The 14143-nt window shown below is 44.1% G+C and overlaps 1 protein-coding gene across 2 annotated transcripts in view; it reads left to right on the top strand.

The window, feature by feature from the left end:
* spdya (speedy/RINGO cell cycle regulator family member A) overlaps window positions 1-14143 on the top strand; it is a 33979-nt gene that overhangs the window by 17425 nt on the left and 2411 nt on the right. For both annotated transcript variants that reach the window (XM_033020554.1, XM_033020555.1), the window contains 3 exons: window positions 112-197; window positions 6148-6319; window positions 11361-11634. In XM_033020554.1, the coding sequence (XP_032876445.1) occupies window positions 112-197; window positions 6148-6319; window positions 11361-11634 (532 nt within the window). The remainder of the gene's footprint in view (window positions 1-111; window positions 198-6147; window positions 6320-11360; window positions 11635-14143) is intronic.

Here is a 14143-nt window from a genome sequence, read left to right as displayed (position 1 = left end):
TGCTCTCAGTGAAAAGCAAAGTTCCTCTTGTAAGATAATTTTGTTCTGCCTCAGTGTGCATACAGACAGCAAACATTTTGTGGATAGTAATGCACTTCCTTTTTTTTCCAGTATCTTTTAGCCATGACATTTGTTTATTTCAAGCGAGCTGGCTTTGAAATAAGCGAACAAACTAGAATGAATTTCTTTGTTGCTTTGTAAGTATAGCCGCTCTAGACTTTTACTCAGTATATAAACATTCTGTTTATTGCAAAGAAAATTAAAGATGAATGTATTATTGGGGTTTAATATTACATTTGATAAGACACATAATTTCTAGATACTAATATATGACTTCACAAACTGAAATAGACAAACTGAACATAGACTGAAATTGCCCACTTTAGCTTAGACGAGTCAGTCCGATAATATCAGTTAAATACTGAAGTTCCAATTAAAAGGATTACCACCATAAATAGCAAATTGTGATTAAAAGATGAAAACTAAGTTGTTAAAGGGGGAAATGTTTAGGTATGCTGAGTCACATTATATTTCGGTAGCAAGGTGCAACTTTTTTTAGCAAGTTAGATTTAGATCTGAGCAATTGCGTCAGCCATATTGCCGAGTTAGCATGGCTTCCTGGGACACAGATATTCCTACTACACTGTTAATTACAGGATTCCACCACCCTGCACCAATAAATACGTTTTGAAAATCCCCAAAAAACTACAGACCCTGAAAATCTGACATAAAATAGAAAATGCTGTGACGTCAGACAGCTGTAAAGTCAGTGTGTGGAAAACCAGAGTTAGCATTTCAGATTGTTGAAGGATCTTCAACCTGAAATGATAACTCTTTTCAACAGATTATAGTTTAGTTTGGTGTATTATTGTCATGTGTACCGAGGTACAGTGAAGAGCTTTTTGTTGCGTGCTAACACCAGTCAGCAAAAAGACGATACATGATTACAATCAAGTCATCCCCAGTGTACAGATACAGGATAAAGGGTGTAACGTTTAGTGCAACATAAAGTTCAGTCAGCTTCCTCATGTCCGGCCATCTTCTATGTCACATCTTTCCAGTCGGTCAGTGACGGTTGAGGGGCGGTGGTTGCAGAATTGGCTACTTCAGTCAGTTACTGTGGTACAGGTCGTGTCGTCAGCATTGCCCGGCATGCGTCATGTGGAGGCTTCTGCTTCTTCTTCTTTCGTGTGGCGTGCACAGCCTAAAGTTGTTGGACAACTTGTTCTATTTGATCTTCCGTTTGTGCACGTCGAGTTGATTGCATTAGTCGAAACAGGGCGGACCATGTGAAGGTTGCAATCTTCCACCCCGAGGCTTCTGCTTGCATCCCATAAAGTCCAGTAAAGTCTGATTAAAGATTTGGAAATTAGGATGACATGTGTCTTGGAAGTAAACTTGCAAGTCTTCCCATGTGATGGCTGACCTTGCCTTTCTCGTGCTAAAGTTTGAAAAATCTATGCCTAATTGCTGCAGTGCATCTCCTTCGGTATTGTGGGCCAAAGGAGCCTGTTCTTGTGTTGTACTGTTCTATGTTCTACCCTTAACTGGTGTGACAGGGCGTTTCCTCTTGTGGGAGAATCTTGAACCAGATAGATGATTCGGGGACTGTGGTAATAAACCGAGGTGCATAGGAGCTTCTCGTTGTAAATGGTGAATATCTGGAATGTTCTACGCTGGAGGATTGTGAAGGATAGATCATTGGGGTAATTAAAGGGAAAGTAGATACATTTTGAACATTCAGGAAATTGTTTAAGAAGGAAATGCAGATGCTGGAAAATCGAAGGTACACAAAAATGCTGGAGAAACACAGCGGGTGCAGCAGCATCTATGGAGCGAAGGACATAGGCAACGTTTCGGGCCGAAACCCTTCTTCTTTCTTCAGTATTCAAATGAATAATTTCTTTCAGGAAATTGAGCTGTTTGGGGAAGAAATGAGGTTTGGGGCAGATGAGCGATGATTGCATTAAATGGCGGTGCAGGCTTGAGGGACCGAATGATGTGTCCACAGCTTCTGGATGGATGCCATGCACATTGTGATTTGGAGTGCCACCACGCCACTCGGGGGAAGAGATGGTTGAGGAGCCTTCTCTGTGGCAGGCAACAAGGAAATCCCTTCTACAGTAAACCCCAGTCGATTTGACTCCTTTTGAAAGGTTGTCCACAGAAGCAGATCTGAAGTCCTCTGGCCGATTTGTCACCACCCTGATGTGATTGATTGCGTCTTTGTGAATTATGCTCTTCAGATGCCGAATTTTATGATTTCAGTGAAGAGACCATCACGCACTTTGTATCTATCTCTAGTTGTGATAACAAGCTGGGCTGAATGGGATCAATCTACCCTCAAAACATCAGCATCAGCAGAAGGAATCACGTTTTGTCGTTCCGCTGACTGGATAGCACGCGACAAAAGCTTTTCACTGTACCTCAGTACACGTGACAATAAATTAAACTGAAGTAATCCACAAGAAGATTAGTCTGAAGACGGGTCCTGACCTGAAACCTGGTCATCTACCCATGTTCTTCAGTGATGATGCCTGACCCGCTGAGTTACTTCAGCACTTTGCGCCTCTGTTTTTTTGCAAACCAGCATCTGCAGTCCCATCTTTCAATCTTGAAGTTCTTAAGGATCCCACAAACTTGGGCCACACCTCATGTACAACCTCATGGTTCATTGGTAGCCCTGATGGCCACCTTAATCAGCATCTGTATAGAGACATTCTTCTTCCCTTACAAGTGGCCCATCACTGATGGAATGGGATTAACCAAGAAAATAAGAAATGAACAAACTGCAAATGGAAGTTGTGCGCGGATTGGATCAAAGGAAAAGAAATGGACGGCATAGTGGCGTAGCGGTAGAGTTGTTGCCTTACTCTGCCAGAGACCCAGGTTCCATCCCGCCTACTGGTGCTGTCTGTGTGGTGTTTGCACGTTCTCCACATGGGTTTTCTCCGTGTGCTCCGGTTTCCACCAACATTCCAAAGACGTGCAGGTTTGTAGGTTAATTGGCTTCTGTAAATTGTGCCTAGTGTGTAGGGTAGAACTAGTGTACGGGGCGATCACTGGCCGACGTGGACTTGGTGGGCTAAAGGGCCTGTCTCCACAATGTAGCTCTAAACAAAACTAAACTAAATGGCTTTATAGACAACTGAAGGCAGAGGTACAGCAGACAACCCAGGAGCTAAAGGAATAGATTGTGGATGGAGAGAGTGCAGCAGGTTGAGTAAATCACTCTCGGGCATGTCGTGCGTGGGTTTTTCAGTGCCGTAAAAGTCATCTGGGGTTCCAAGGCCGCTCCTCACAGAGGCCCATTAATTGTATGATTTTATGCAGGGAGGAGCTGCAGATGCTGGTTTAAACTGAAGGCATAAAAATCTGGAGTAACTCAGCGGGTCAAGCAGCATCTCTGGAGAAAATGAATAGGTGACGTTTTGGGTCAAGACCTTTCTTCAGACATCCGACTCACATTAACTCATCAGGGACAGAGGAAGTTACGCGAGCATTTTTAAGGAACAAATTGAGACCTCCTCATCCACTAATCTGTTCATCATAATTGTGGAATGAGGTGATTAGTGGATTGAAAAAGCAGCTTGTAAAGAACCCTATACTTAACGGCCTGTTCGACTTTCACGACCTAATTCACCACCTTTCTTACTCGTGGACATTTTTCATCATGCTAGAAAAAACGCCCCGACCTACTTGATGCCACGAGTACCCACGACTAGCATCACGACCTGCTACGACCTACCTACAACCTCCTACGATCTCGTGACATCCATGCTGCGAGTATGAGTCAAGGGCAATCTCGGCAGAGGTGAATTAGGTCATGAAAGTGGGACAGGCCCTTTACAAAGTTATGTGAAATGGCACTGGAAAGTTAGAGTGAAATAAATGCTTGAAAAATGAAAAGAATGAGAATTGTCAACAGAGGTAAAGAAATGAAAAGTCTCATCCTTATTTTGAAAATGTTCCCCTTTGTATGTATTATAATTGAACAAGGTACAAGGAAAGTGACAGCAAAATCTCATATACTCATCATTACTTGCTGGAACCTTTTTGAGAAAATTCCTAAATATTTTGCTATTCTGATCATGAAACTTAATTCCCAGTGTCGTTGGTGACAGTGCTAGTCCATCGAACCAAAGTAGCCTTTCTCAAAGTAGTTTGGGTGTATTATTGTCATGAGTGCTGAGGTACAGTGACAAGCTTTGTTTTGCAGTCTATCCAATCAAGTCATATGATATGATGCATCAATGCGATCAAGCCAACCTTGATTTGACGGGAAAGAAGGAAAAGATGCAGAGTGCAGAATATAGTTCTCAGTAGTGTAGTGCTACAATTCCAGAGACAAAGTCCAATGTCCGCAATGGGTTAGAGGAGAATTGGGCAGTACCCTAGCATATTGGAGGAGCGTTCAGAAGCCTGATAAGAGAGGGAAAGATGCTGTTTCTGAGTCTAGCGGTGTGCGCTTTCAAGCTTCCGTATCTTCTCGCCGACAGGAGTGGGAGAAGAAGGAATGATCCGGAGTGGGAAAGGTCTTTGATAGTGTTGGCCGCTTTACATGAGGCAGCACAAAATATAGATGAAATCAATGGTGGGGAGTCTGGACTGTGCGATGGACTGGATACATCCGCAACTCCCTGCGGTTTCTTGCTGTCATGGGCACAGATGTTCCCAAACTAAGCTGTGATATAAGCCGACAGTCTGCTTTCTAAGGTGCATCTGTTAAAAGTTTGTAATAGTCTTTGGAGACTTGCTGAATTTCTTCGGTCTCATGAGGAAGTCGAAGTATTGGAGTGCCTTGGCTATCACCCCCAATGTGGTCAGTCCACCACAGATCGGTGGTAATATTTACGCCAAAATCAAATCAAATCAAATTTATTTATAAAGCACATTTAAAAACAACCCACGTTGACCAAAATGCTGTACAGACCAGAGCAGGTAGCTAAAATCACAAAAAGAAATAGACATACACAGGAATGCACACAGGACGTAGGTACAAATAATAAGGCACTCGAAGCCCTCAACCGTTCCCACTTTGGAACCTTTGAAGTTCAATGGGACGTACCCCATCATATTTTCTGGGTGATAACTAGTCCCTTATGCCCCTGTCCCACTTAGGAAACTTGAACGGAAACCTCTGGAGACTTTGTGCCCCACCCAAGGTTTCCGTGCAGTTCCCGGAGGTTTTTGTCAGTCTCCCTACCTGCTTCCACTACCTGCAACCTCCGGCAACCACCTGCAACCTCCGGGAACCGCACGGAAACCTTGGGTGAGGCGCAAAGTCTCCAGAGGTTTCCGTTCAGGTTTCCTAAGTGGGACAGGGGCATTATTCTTGCTGACAATGAGGGAGAGGTCTTGAATAATTAGTCTTGTTTATTAAGATTCAAGATTCAATTTAATTGTCACATGTACCAATTAAGGTACAGTGAAATTTGAGCTACCATACAGCCATACTAAGTGAAAAGCAACACACAGCACATAAAATAAAATATTAGATTGCCTTAGTGATGAACTTAAAGCCCTGTCCCACTGTACGAGTTCATTCAAGAGTTCTCCCCGAGTTTGCCCTGATTCGAACTCGGAGATTTATGGTAATGGCCACTCGTCGGTACTCGGGGCTCTCGTGGACATTTTTCAACATGTTGAAAAATCTTCACTAGTCTTCCCGTGCTTACCTGGCGTTAGCGAGTCTTCCCGAGTACCTGCCGTTAGCGTTACGAGCCGCTAAGAGATGTCCCCGAGCTCCGACGTACCCGCTACGTTCATTCTCCGGGCTTACCACGAGTTCGATTTTTTTTAAACTCGGGGGAGCTCTTGAGTGAACTCGTACAGTGGGACAGGGCCATTACTCATGTTTTAAACTTTGTTTAAACAAGACTCTTATTTCATCAACCATTCATGAACAATGTTTCAAAAATGTCTTTTGAGGTTCAAGTTTTTTTTTTTAAAGACCCTTAATGCCCATTGCTCCCATATCATATTGTAACATTAATTTTGACTATGGAAAGGATTACAACATCATCTGTCCTGTTGCTCCAGTGATGGGGAGAGCGTAGAATGAGGCAAAAGATTAATCGAGAGCAGGGAGAAGAGACTTAATAACATTGAAGGCATATTTGAAAATACTTCTACACTGTTTATTAGATATTTAGCCAATACCATGGAAGAAGATGAAGAGGAATACAAGTATGAAATCTTTCCATGGGCTCTTGGAAAGCGGTGGAAGAAACTGTTTCCAGATTTCTTAAAAAGGAGAGACCAGCTTTGGGCAAACATCAATTATAGGGCAGCTGTGAGCAAACGATGTTGTGAGGAGGTAAGAGATTACATATAACAGTCTATAATGTGTATAATATTGTCTTTTACATTAGACACATATCATTTGATCCCTTCAGACATGAAACATCACCTATCCATGTTCTCCATGAGTTACTCCAGCACATTGGGTGTTTTTTTTGGTAAACCAGCATCTGCAGCTCCTTAGTTCTACGCAACTTGTTCTAGTTTGGTATTCCTGCTGGTGGTTTCCCTATAAAATGCCCTCTATCTCAGCTGATGCCCCAAAAACAGATCCGATTCAATAAACTTGCTCTGTCGTTATGTTGGTACAAGGTTGATCTCTAAACTCCGTTTACTCTCCCTGATTATACTTTCTGTAAAACCCTTACTAAACAAAAATCTAATAGCCTTGGTGTTGAATATTTAATTGATCAGCTGAGCGAGATTATTTAATGTGAAGCAATACGTCTTGATAACACCTTTGAGCAGCTTAGGTTGACAAAAATGCTGGAGAAACACAGCGGGTGAGGCAGCATCTATGGAGCGAAGGAAATAGGCAACGTTTCAGGTCCAAACCCTTCTTCAGACTGATGTGAGGGTGGGGGGGGGGAAGAAGAAAGGAAGAGGTGGAGCCAGTGGGCTGAGGGAGAGCTGAGAAGGGGAGGAGAAAGTAGGGACTGACTACCTGAAATTAGAGAAGTTAGTGTTCATACCGCTGGGGTGCAAACTGCCCAAGCGAAACATGAGGTGTTGCTCCTCCAATTTATGGTGCTCACTCTGGCCAGGGAGGAGGCCGAGGACGGAAAAGTCGGATTTGGAATGGGAGGGGGAGTTGAAGTGCTGAGCCATCGGGAGATCAGATTGGTTATTGTGGACCGAGCGGAGGGTCTGAGCAGCTTATCTCTGGTTTTCAGGATATGCCCCCTAGCTTTGGACTGTGATCAGAAAATATATTTTCCCTACTGTGTACTATCTTTTAATTACCTGGAAAAATGTAATTCCATTACCTTTAAATGTTCAGGATTTTTTTTTTTAAGTACGTGCCAAGACTATTGATCCTCACAATTTGAAATTTACCACAATGATGTTCCGTGTTCACTGGAAAGCTTCGTCATTCTGCAAAAAGAAACAACGTGCTGGGGGAACTCAGCAGGTCAGGCAGCATCTCTGAAGCCAATGGACAAACAATGTTACCGAATTGCTCAGTGTCAAAGCATTTCCAAGTCCAACTGAATTAATTCCTACAGCACGGAAACAGGTCCTTCGACCCGAAATGTCATCTGCCCATTCTCCCCACAGGTACTGCCTGGCCCGCTGAGTTACCCCAGCATTTTGTTTAAGAAAGAACTGCAGATGCTGGAAAATCGAAGGTACACAAAAATGATGGAGAAACTCAGCGGGTGCAGCAGCATCTATGGAGCGAAGGAAATAGGCAACGTTTCGGCCCGAAACCCTCCAGTACTTTGTTAGTTGCTCAAGATACCAGCATCTGCATTTTCATATGTCTTCAGCTTTAGCATTGCACTGCGCAACATCTAAAAAGCAGCGAATTTAAAGTGTTTTTTGAGTATTAATAGAATGAAGAAGGTACAGGAGCCTGAAATCTGTAACATCCAGGTTCAGGAACAGCGTCTTCCCCACAGCCATCAGGCTATTAAACACAACATCAAATAAGCTCTGAACTACAACAGTCTATTATTATTACTGCACTATATGTTTATTTATTGTGTATATATGGTCTATGGTCTACAGCACACTGAACTTTTCTCTTCCGTTATGTATTATGTTTACATATTCTGTTGTGCTGCAGCAAGAAAGAATTTCATTGTCCTATCTGGGACACATGACAATAAAACTCTCTTTTGACTGCTCTCTTACCATACTCTAGAAACTCACCGATATCACGAAAGTCTCAAATTAAAACATATGCATATTTTTTATGTACTGCATGCCACAGTTCAATTGCACAATACATTAAAAAAAACTCACATTATTACATTTCCTTGACACCTCAATGAAGTAATTATTTTAAAATGGTGATTGCAGTTCATTGATCCCATAGCAGTGAGATGATCGACCAGATAATTGGTCTGCCTGCGGTTAAGTGGTGTTCCAGAATTGTTCAGCATCCTAGCATTTCAAAGTCCATCGGAAATAACTCTTTAAAGCTTGTCATACAGCACGGAAACAGGCCCTTCGGCCCAATTTATCTATGCTGACCAAGATGCTCCATCTACGCTGGTCCCACCTGCCCGTGTTTGGCGCATGTCCCTCTAAACCTGTCCTATCCACTGCATATGGATTGTCACTTAGCTTCTTATCTAAAGAATTGCAACTACTAAAATCAATTAGCTTTGGGGTTTGAATCCATAACCATGAACACCTGAAACAAAAGAAAACGTCAAAATTAACAAAATGGATAAATTTTTTATCCATTCCTTTCTCTGATCGTTTCCCTTTATTTACAATACAACACAATATACAATACAATACCGTTTATTTGTCATTTGAACCTCACATGAAGTTCAAACTAAATTTGGTTTCTGCAGCCATACAAGAAAAGAACCAAGACACACACCAACACAATTTACACAAACATCCATCACAGTGAATCTCCACCTCACTGTGATGGAAGGCAAAGTCTTGTCTCTCCCCTGCTCTCCATTCCTCTCCCGGCGGGCGCTAGCAAGTCCCACGGCCACTCAAAGCCGCGCCGGGCGATGTAAGGCCCTGCTCCGGGTCCCGATGTCGGAGCCCCCGGCGGGCACTAGCAAGTCCGCGGCCATTTAAAGCCGCGCCGGGCAATGTAAGGCCCCGCTCCAGGTCACTTTCAACCCCGCAATTCGAGCGGGAGAAGTCGCCGTTGCCGGTGCCCCGCAAAGCGGTCTCCCACCGGGGACCCGCGAGCTCCCGGTGTCACCATCCACCGGAGTCGGGTCGCAGCAACGCGCCACCACAGCTCTCCACTCTCCGAAGCCGGCCAGCTCCACGATGGTAGGTCCGCAGCTCCGCAGGCTCCGTGACTTGAGCTGTCGTTCCGGTTGGAGGCCGCTCCACGGTGCTAGGCCCCAACGGCAACTGAGACCCGACAGGGAAAAGGTCGGGTCCCCGTACAGGGAAGAGATCTGAAAGTTTCCCCCACCCCCCCCCCCGCCCCCCACACATACACAGTCAAAAACCCACCACAAACTGTACACTCAACAGGACAATAAAATAAAAAAAGACAGACAGACTGCAGAGGCTGCTGCGACGTCGGTCGCGCCGACAACCCAAACTGATCTAGAAGACATTATGGGATTGGCAATTCTATTTTTGTTTCATTCTGCGGAAACTGCATCCATGCGAACTTCTAGAATTGAAGGAATGGTGGATTGAGCAATGTATAAAGAGTAAGAAAGTCAGCAGGTGTAACAGAGTTCCTTAAGAGGGCAATGTTATTATATGATTTATAAATCATACTGTTCACAGGTAATGATTTTATCCCGTGTGTAGATGGTGGCAGCAATAATAACATGCTGCTGCCAGTAGGCTTCTTTTTAACAATTCAAGTTCAAGTGAGTTTATTGTCATGTGTCCCTGATAGGACAATGAAATTCTTGCTTTGCTTCAGCACACAGAACATAGTAGGCATTTACTACAAAACAGATCAATGTGTCCATATACCGTAATATAAATATACACACACATGAATAAATAAAATGATAAAGTGAAAATAAAAGATAATTGGTTATTAATAATCAAAGTTTTGTCTGAGCCAGGTTTAATAGCCTGATGGCTGTGGGGAAGTAGCTATTCCTGAACCTGGTTGTTGCAGTCTTCAGGCTCCTGTACCTTCTACCTGAAGGTAGCAGGGAGATGAGTGTGTGGCCAGGATGTTGTGGGTCTTTGATGACAGTGCCAGCCTTTTTGAGGCAGCGACTGCGATAAATCCCCTCGATGGAAGGAAGGTCAGAGCCGATGATGGACTGGGCAGTGTTTACTACTTTTTGTAGTCTCTTCCTCTCCAGGGCGCTCAAGTTGCCGAACCAAGCCACGATGCAACCGGTCAGCATGCTCTTTTCTGGGGTACCAGAACCACTCCCCTCCCCTCCCTCTTCCCCCCCCCTACCCCGTCCTTGCCACCCCACCCCCCTTCCTCACTTAATGTAGGTTAACCAGGTCCACAGTTCACAGCGATGTATCGCTCTTGAGCTCACACCATCCCCAGCCAACAATCAGCCTATCAGGGAACCTCCCGACCTGATCTGGCCCCGGCCCTGATTTCTCCTGGTATTTTCTTGCTTCAAGTTCCACCCCCCCCCCCCCCCCCCCCAATCAGTCTGAAGAAGGGTCCCGACCCAAAATGTCCATTTACCTCCCCCCTCGACTCCATTCAAGGACCCAAGCAGTCGTTCCAGGTGCGACAGAGGTTTACCTGCATCTCCTCCAACCTCATCTATTGCATCCGCTGCTCTAGATGTCAGCTGATCTACATCAGTGAGACCAAGCGTAGGCTGGGCGATCGTTTCGCCGAACACCTCCGCTCAGTCCGCATTAACCAACCTGACCTCCCGGTGGCTCAGCACTTCAACTCCCCCTCCCACTCCGTATCCGACCTCTCTATCCTGGGTCTCTCTCCATGGCCAGAGCGAGCAACACCGGAAATTGGAGGAACAGCACCTCATATTCCGCTTGGGGAGTCTGCATCCTGGGGGCATGAACATTGAATTCTCACAATTTTGTTAGTCCTTGCTGTCTCCTCCCCTTCCTCAGCCCTCCTGCTGTGTCCTCCCATCCCCCAGCCTTCGGGCTCCTCCTCCTTTATTTTGTTCTCCCCGCCCCGCCCCCCATCGGCCCGAAACATTGCCTATTTCCTTCGCTCCATAGATACTGCTGCACCCGCTGAGTTTCTCCAGCTTTTTTGTGTACCTTCTCCAGAGCTGCCGCCTGACCTGCTGAGTAACTGCAGCATGTTGTGTCTATCTTCAGGAACAAATCTAATATGTATTGTAAAAAAAAGTAGATTTGTATAACCCCTAATTTCTGGGCTGCAATCATATCCACGAAGAATGATCAGTCACATGGTTTTGTTATTACAGGTGATGGCTATTGCTCCATCTCATTACATCTGGCAACGAATACGGCCACTACATCATAGTGGTGCCATCAGAAGATACACACAAAATGATGTCAAAATACCCCGGGGGCCATGTTGCACACGGGTTCAATGTTCGCTCTGCACCCAGAAAGAGGATTATCTCAGCAGGCATATATCATCATCCTCCTCTTGTGAAAGTCTAATTGTAACTAAGAAGGATTTACATCCGAAACAGCATTCACATGACATGGATATTAATTGCTATCCTGCAATGGGTAAGAATACTGTCATATGTTGAACTCCCTTGTACCCATTAAATAAGGGACGGAATCATGGAAACCTTAGCGCAAAATGTATTGTTCATACTTTTAACACTTGGCAGTGTTAACCGCACATCAATAACTGTGTAATGCCAGTAATTAAGTAAAATGTATCATGCGCTTCAGAGGGTCATATGGTCATAAGTAATAGGAGCAGAATTAGGCTATTCAGCCTTTCAAGTCTGCTCCTCCATTCAATCATGGCTGATCTATCTCACCCTCCTAACCCCATTCTCCTGCCTTCTCCCCATAACCCCTGACACCCATACTAATCAAGAATCTATCTATGTTCAAGAAGAAACTGCAGATGCTGGAAAATTGAAGGTAGACAAAAATGCTGGAGAAACTCAACGGGAGCGGCAGCATCTATGGAGCGAAGGAAATATTTCCTTCACTCCATAGATGCTGCCGCACCCGCTGAGTTTCTCCAGCATTTTTGTCTACCCAAGAATCTATCGATCTCTGCCTTAAAAAAATCCGTTGACTTGGCTTCCACAGCCTTCCGTGGCAAGGAATTCCACAGATTCGCCACCCTCTGACTAGAGAGGGAATTTGTCAGATTTCAATATGTAGGACAGACGACAAAAAGCTTGGCCAAAAATTGAGCTGTGTGGATTCCTTGGGATAGCTGGCAATTCCCAAGTTTGCCGTGGTAGCTGATGGCAGCACGAATGGTGGTGTCATTAACATCATGAATCCACAAGAAGCCAGAATTAGAGAAATATAGAGAAACAAGGAACTGTAGATGTTGGGATCTTGAGGAAAAACACCAAGTGCTGGAGTAACCCAGCAGGTCAGGCAGCATCTCAGTTTATGTTTAGGTTCTCAGCTGCCTGAACCGCTGCATTACTCCTGCGCTGAGAAATATACACCTCTCAGAATTTGTGAGCTGGGCTACATGCCATAGGTTTATGGTGAGAGGGGCAAAGTCTAAAGGAAATGTGCGGGGCACGTTTTAAAATATAGGCAATGGATGGTTTTAACGTGCTGCCAGGGGTGGTGGGGGAAGCAGATGAAATTATGGCATTTATAAATCTTTTTTGGCAAGCACATGGATATGCAAGAAATTGTACCATATGGGTCTTGTGTAGCCAAAAGAGAGTGGTACTCTAACTGTAACTGCTCAGACAGGAAGTCTCTGCAGAGGGTAGTGAGGGGAGCAGAGTGGATCATTGGCGTCTCCCTACCCTCGGTACAAGAACTGTTCCAGAGCCGCTGCCTGAAAAAAGCACTGAGAATAGCAAAGGACAGACTGCACCCACTCCACACACATCTAGATCTCCTGCCATCAGGAAAGAGATACCGTAGCATCAAAGCCTCCGGACAACCAGACTGCTAAACAGCTTCCTTTCACAGGCTGTGAGGCTGCTAAACAGTCACTCCACCTGATTCTGCTGCTTTTGCACAGACAATTTAATAACTGCCACTGAGTAATAACTCTGGCACTGGCTCAGGCCACTTAAACCAGTTGCCCTGGACATTTTATGACTGTTTTTACTTGTATTTTAATTTTGCTGTTTTTACCTGCACTTTTTAAAAACTATTCGTACTGTTTTATCAGGAACTGGATTGTTTTTGTATTGTTTTTATTTTATGCGTGAAATGTTTAAGTTTTATGTGCGTTGCTCCGGTATTCCCTGGGAAACGTCTTCCCATTTTGCACTGTACAACTGTTGCTTTGCAAGATGACAATAAAGGATGATAATGATAATAATGATAATTAGTTGAGCCTGGCATCGTGTTGGGCATGAAACATTGTGGGCTGAAGGACATGTTCCGCTGCTCTACTGTTCCATGTTTAACGCTTCACAAATACTACCTCACCGAATGAATATTTTAAGCATCTTCAGTTTTTATTGCAGCATCTTGAGACTTTTTGTTTTTCTGTTACTTTTAACCAAATAATTTGATTATTTGCCTTTGCAGTTTGTAGCTGATATTGCTTAGGCAGAGATAGATCGATTTTAGATTAGTGCGTGTGTCAGGGGTTAAGGCCGGAGAATGGGGTTAAGAGGGAGAGATAGTTCAGCCATGATTGAATGGTGGAGTAGACTTGATGGGCCTAATGGCCTAATTCTGCACTTATCACTACTGACCTTAGATTAGCATTAATATTTGCAGTTATCGTTTGATTTGAATAATTTTAATTGAGTAAAATCCTTTGGTGATCTACAAGAGGTGTGAGAAACGCATGGGAAAATAGTGTTGAAGGGTAAGATTGGATCAGCCGTGATGTTACTGAATGGCAGGGCAGGCACAGGAGCTATTGGGAGGTTATTAACCAACTCCAGATCCTCATTTGTGTGTTCATATACAAGCAATCACCCATATAGAATTGCTGAACGGCATTTGTAAAGTTCCCCAAGGCAGATATGATGATACTATTAATCAAAGATAAACTAAACTAAGTTTCCTAAACACTAGATACAAGGTGAAATAAATGATTCTTTGATGGCATAAATGG

This window comes from Amblyraja radiata, chromosome 5 (assembly GCF_010909765.2).
Source record: "Amblyraja radiata isolate CabotCenter1 chromosome 5, sAmbRad1.1.pri, whole genome shotgun sequence".
NCBI classification, from domain to species: domain Eukaryota; kingdom Metazoa; phylum Chordata; class Chondrichthyes; order Rajiformes; family Rajidae; genus Amblyraja; species Amblyraja radiata.
This window is presented reverse-complemented; position numbering and strand designations above follow the sequence as displayed.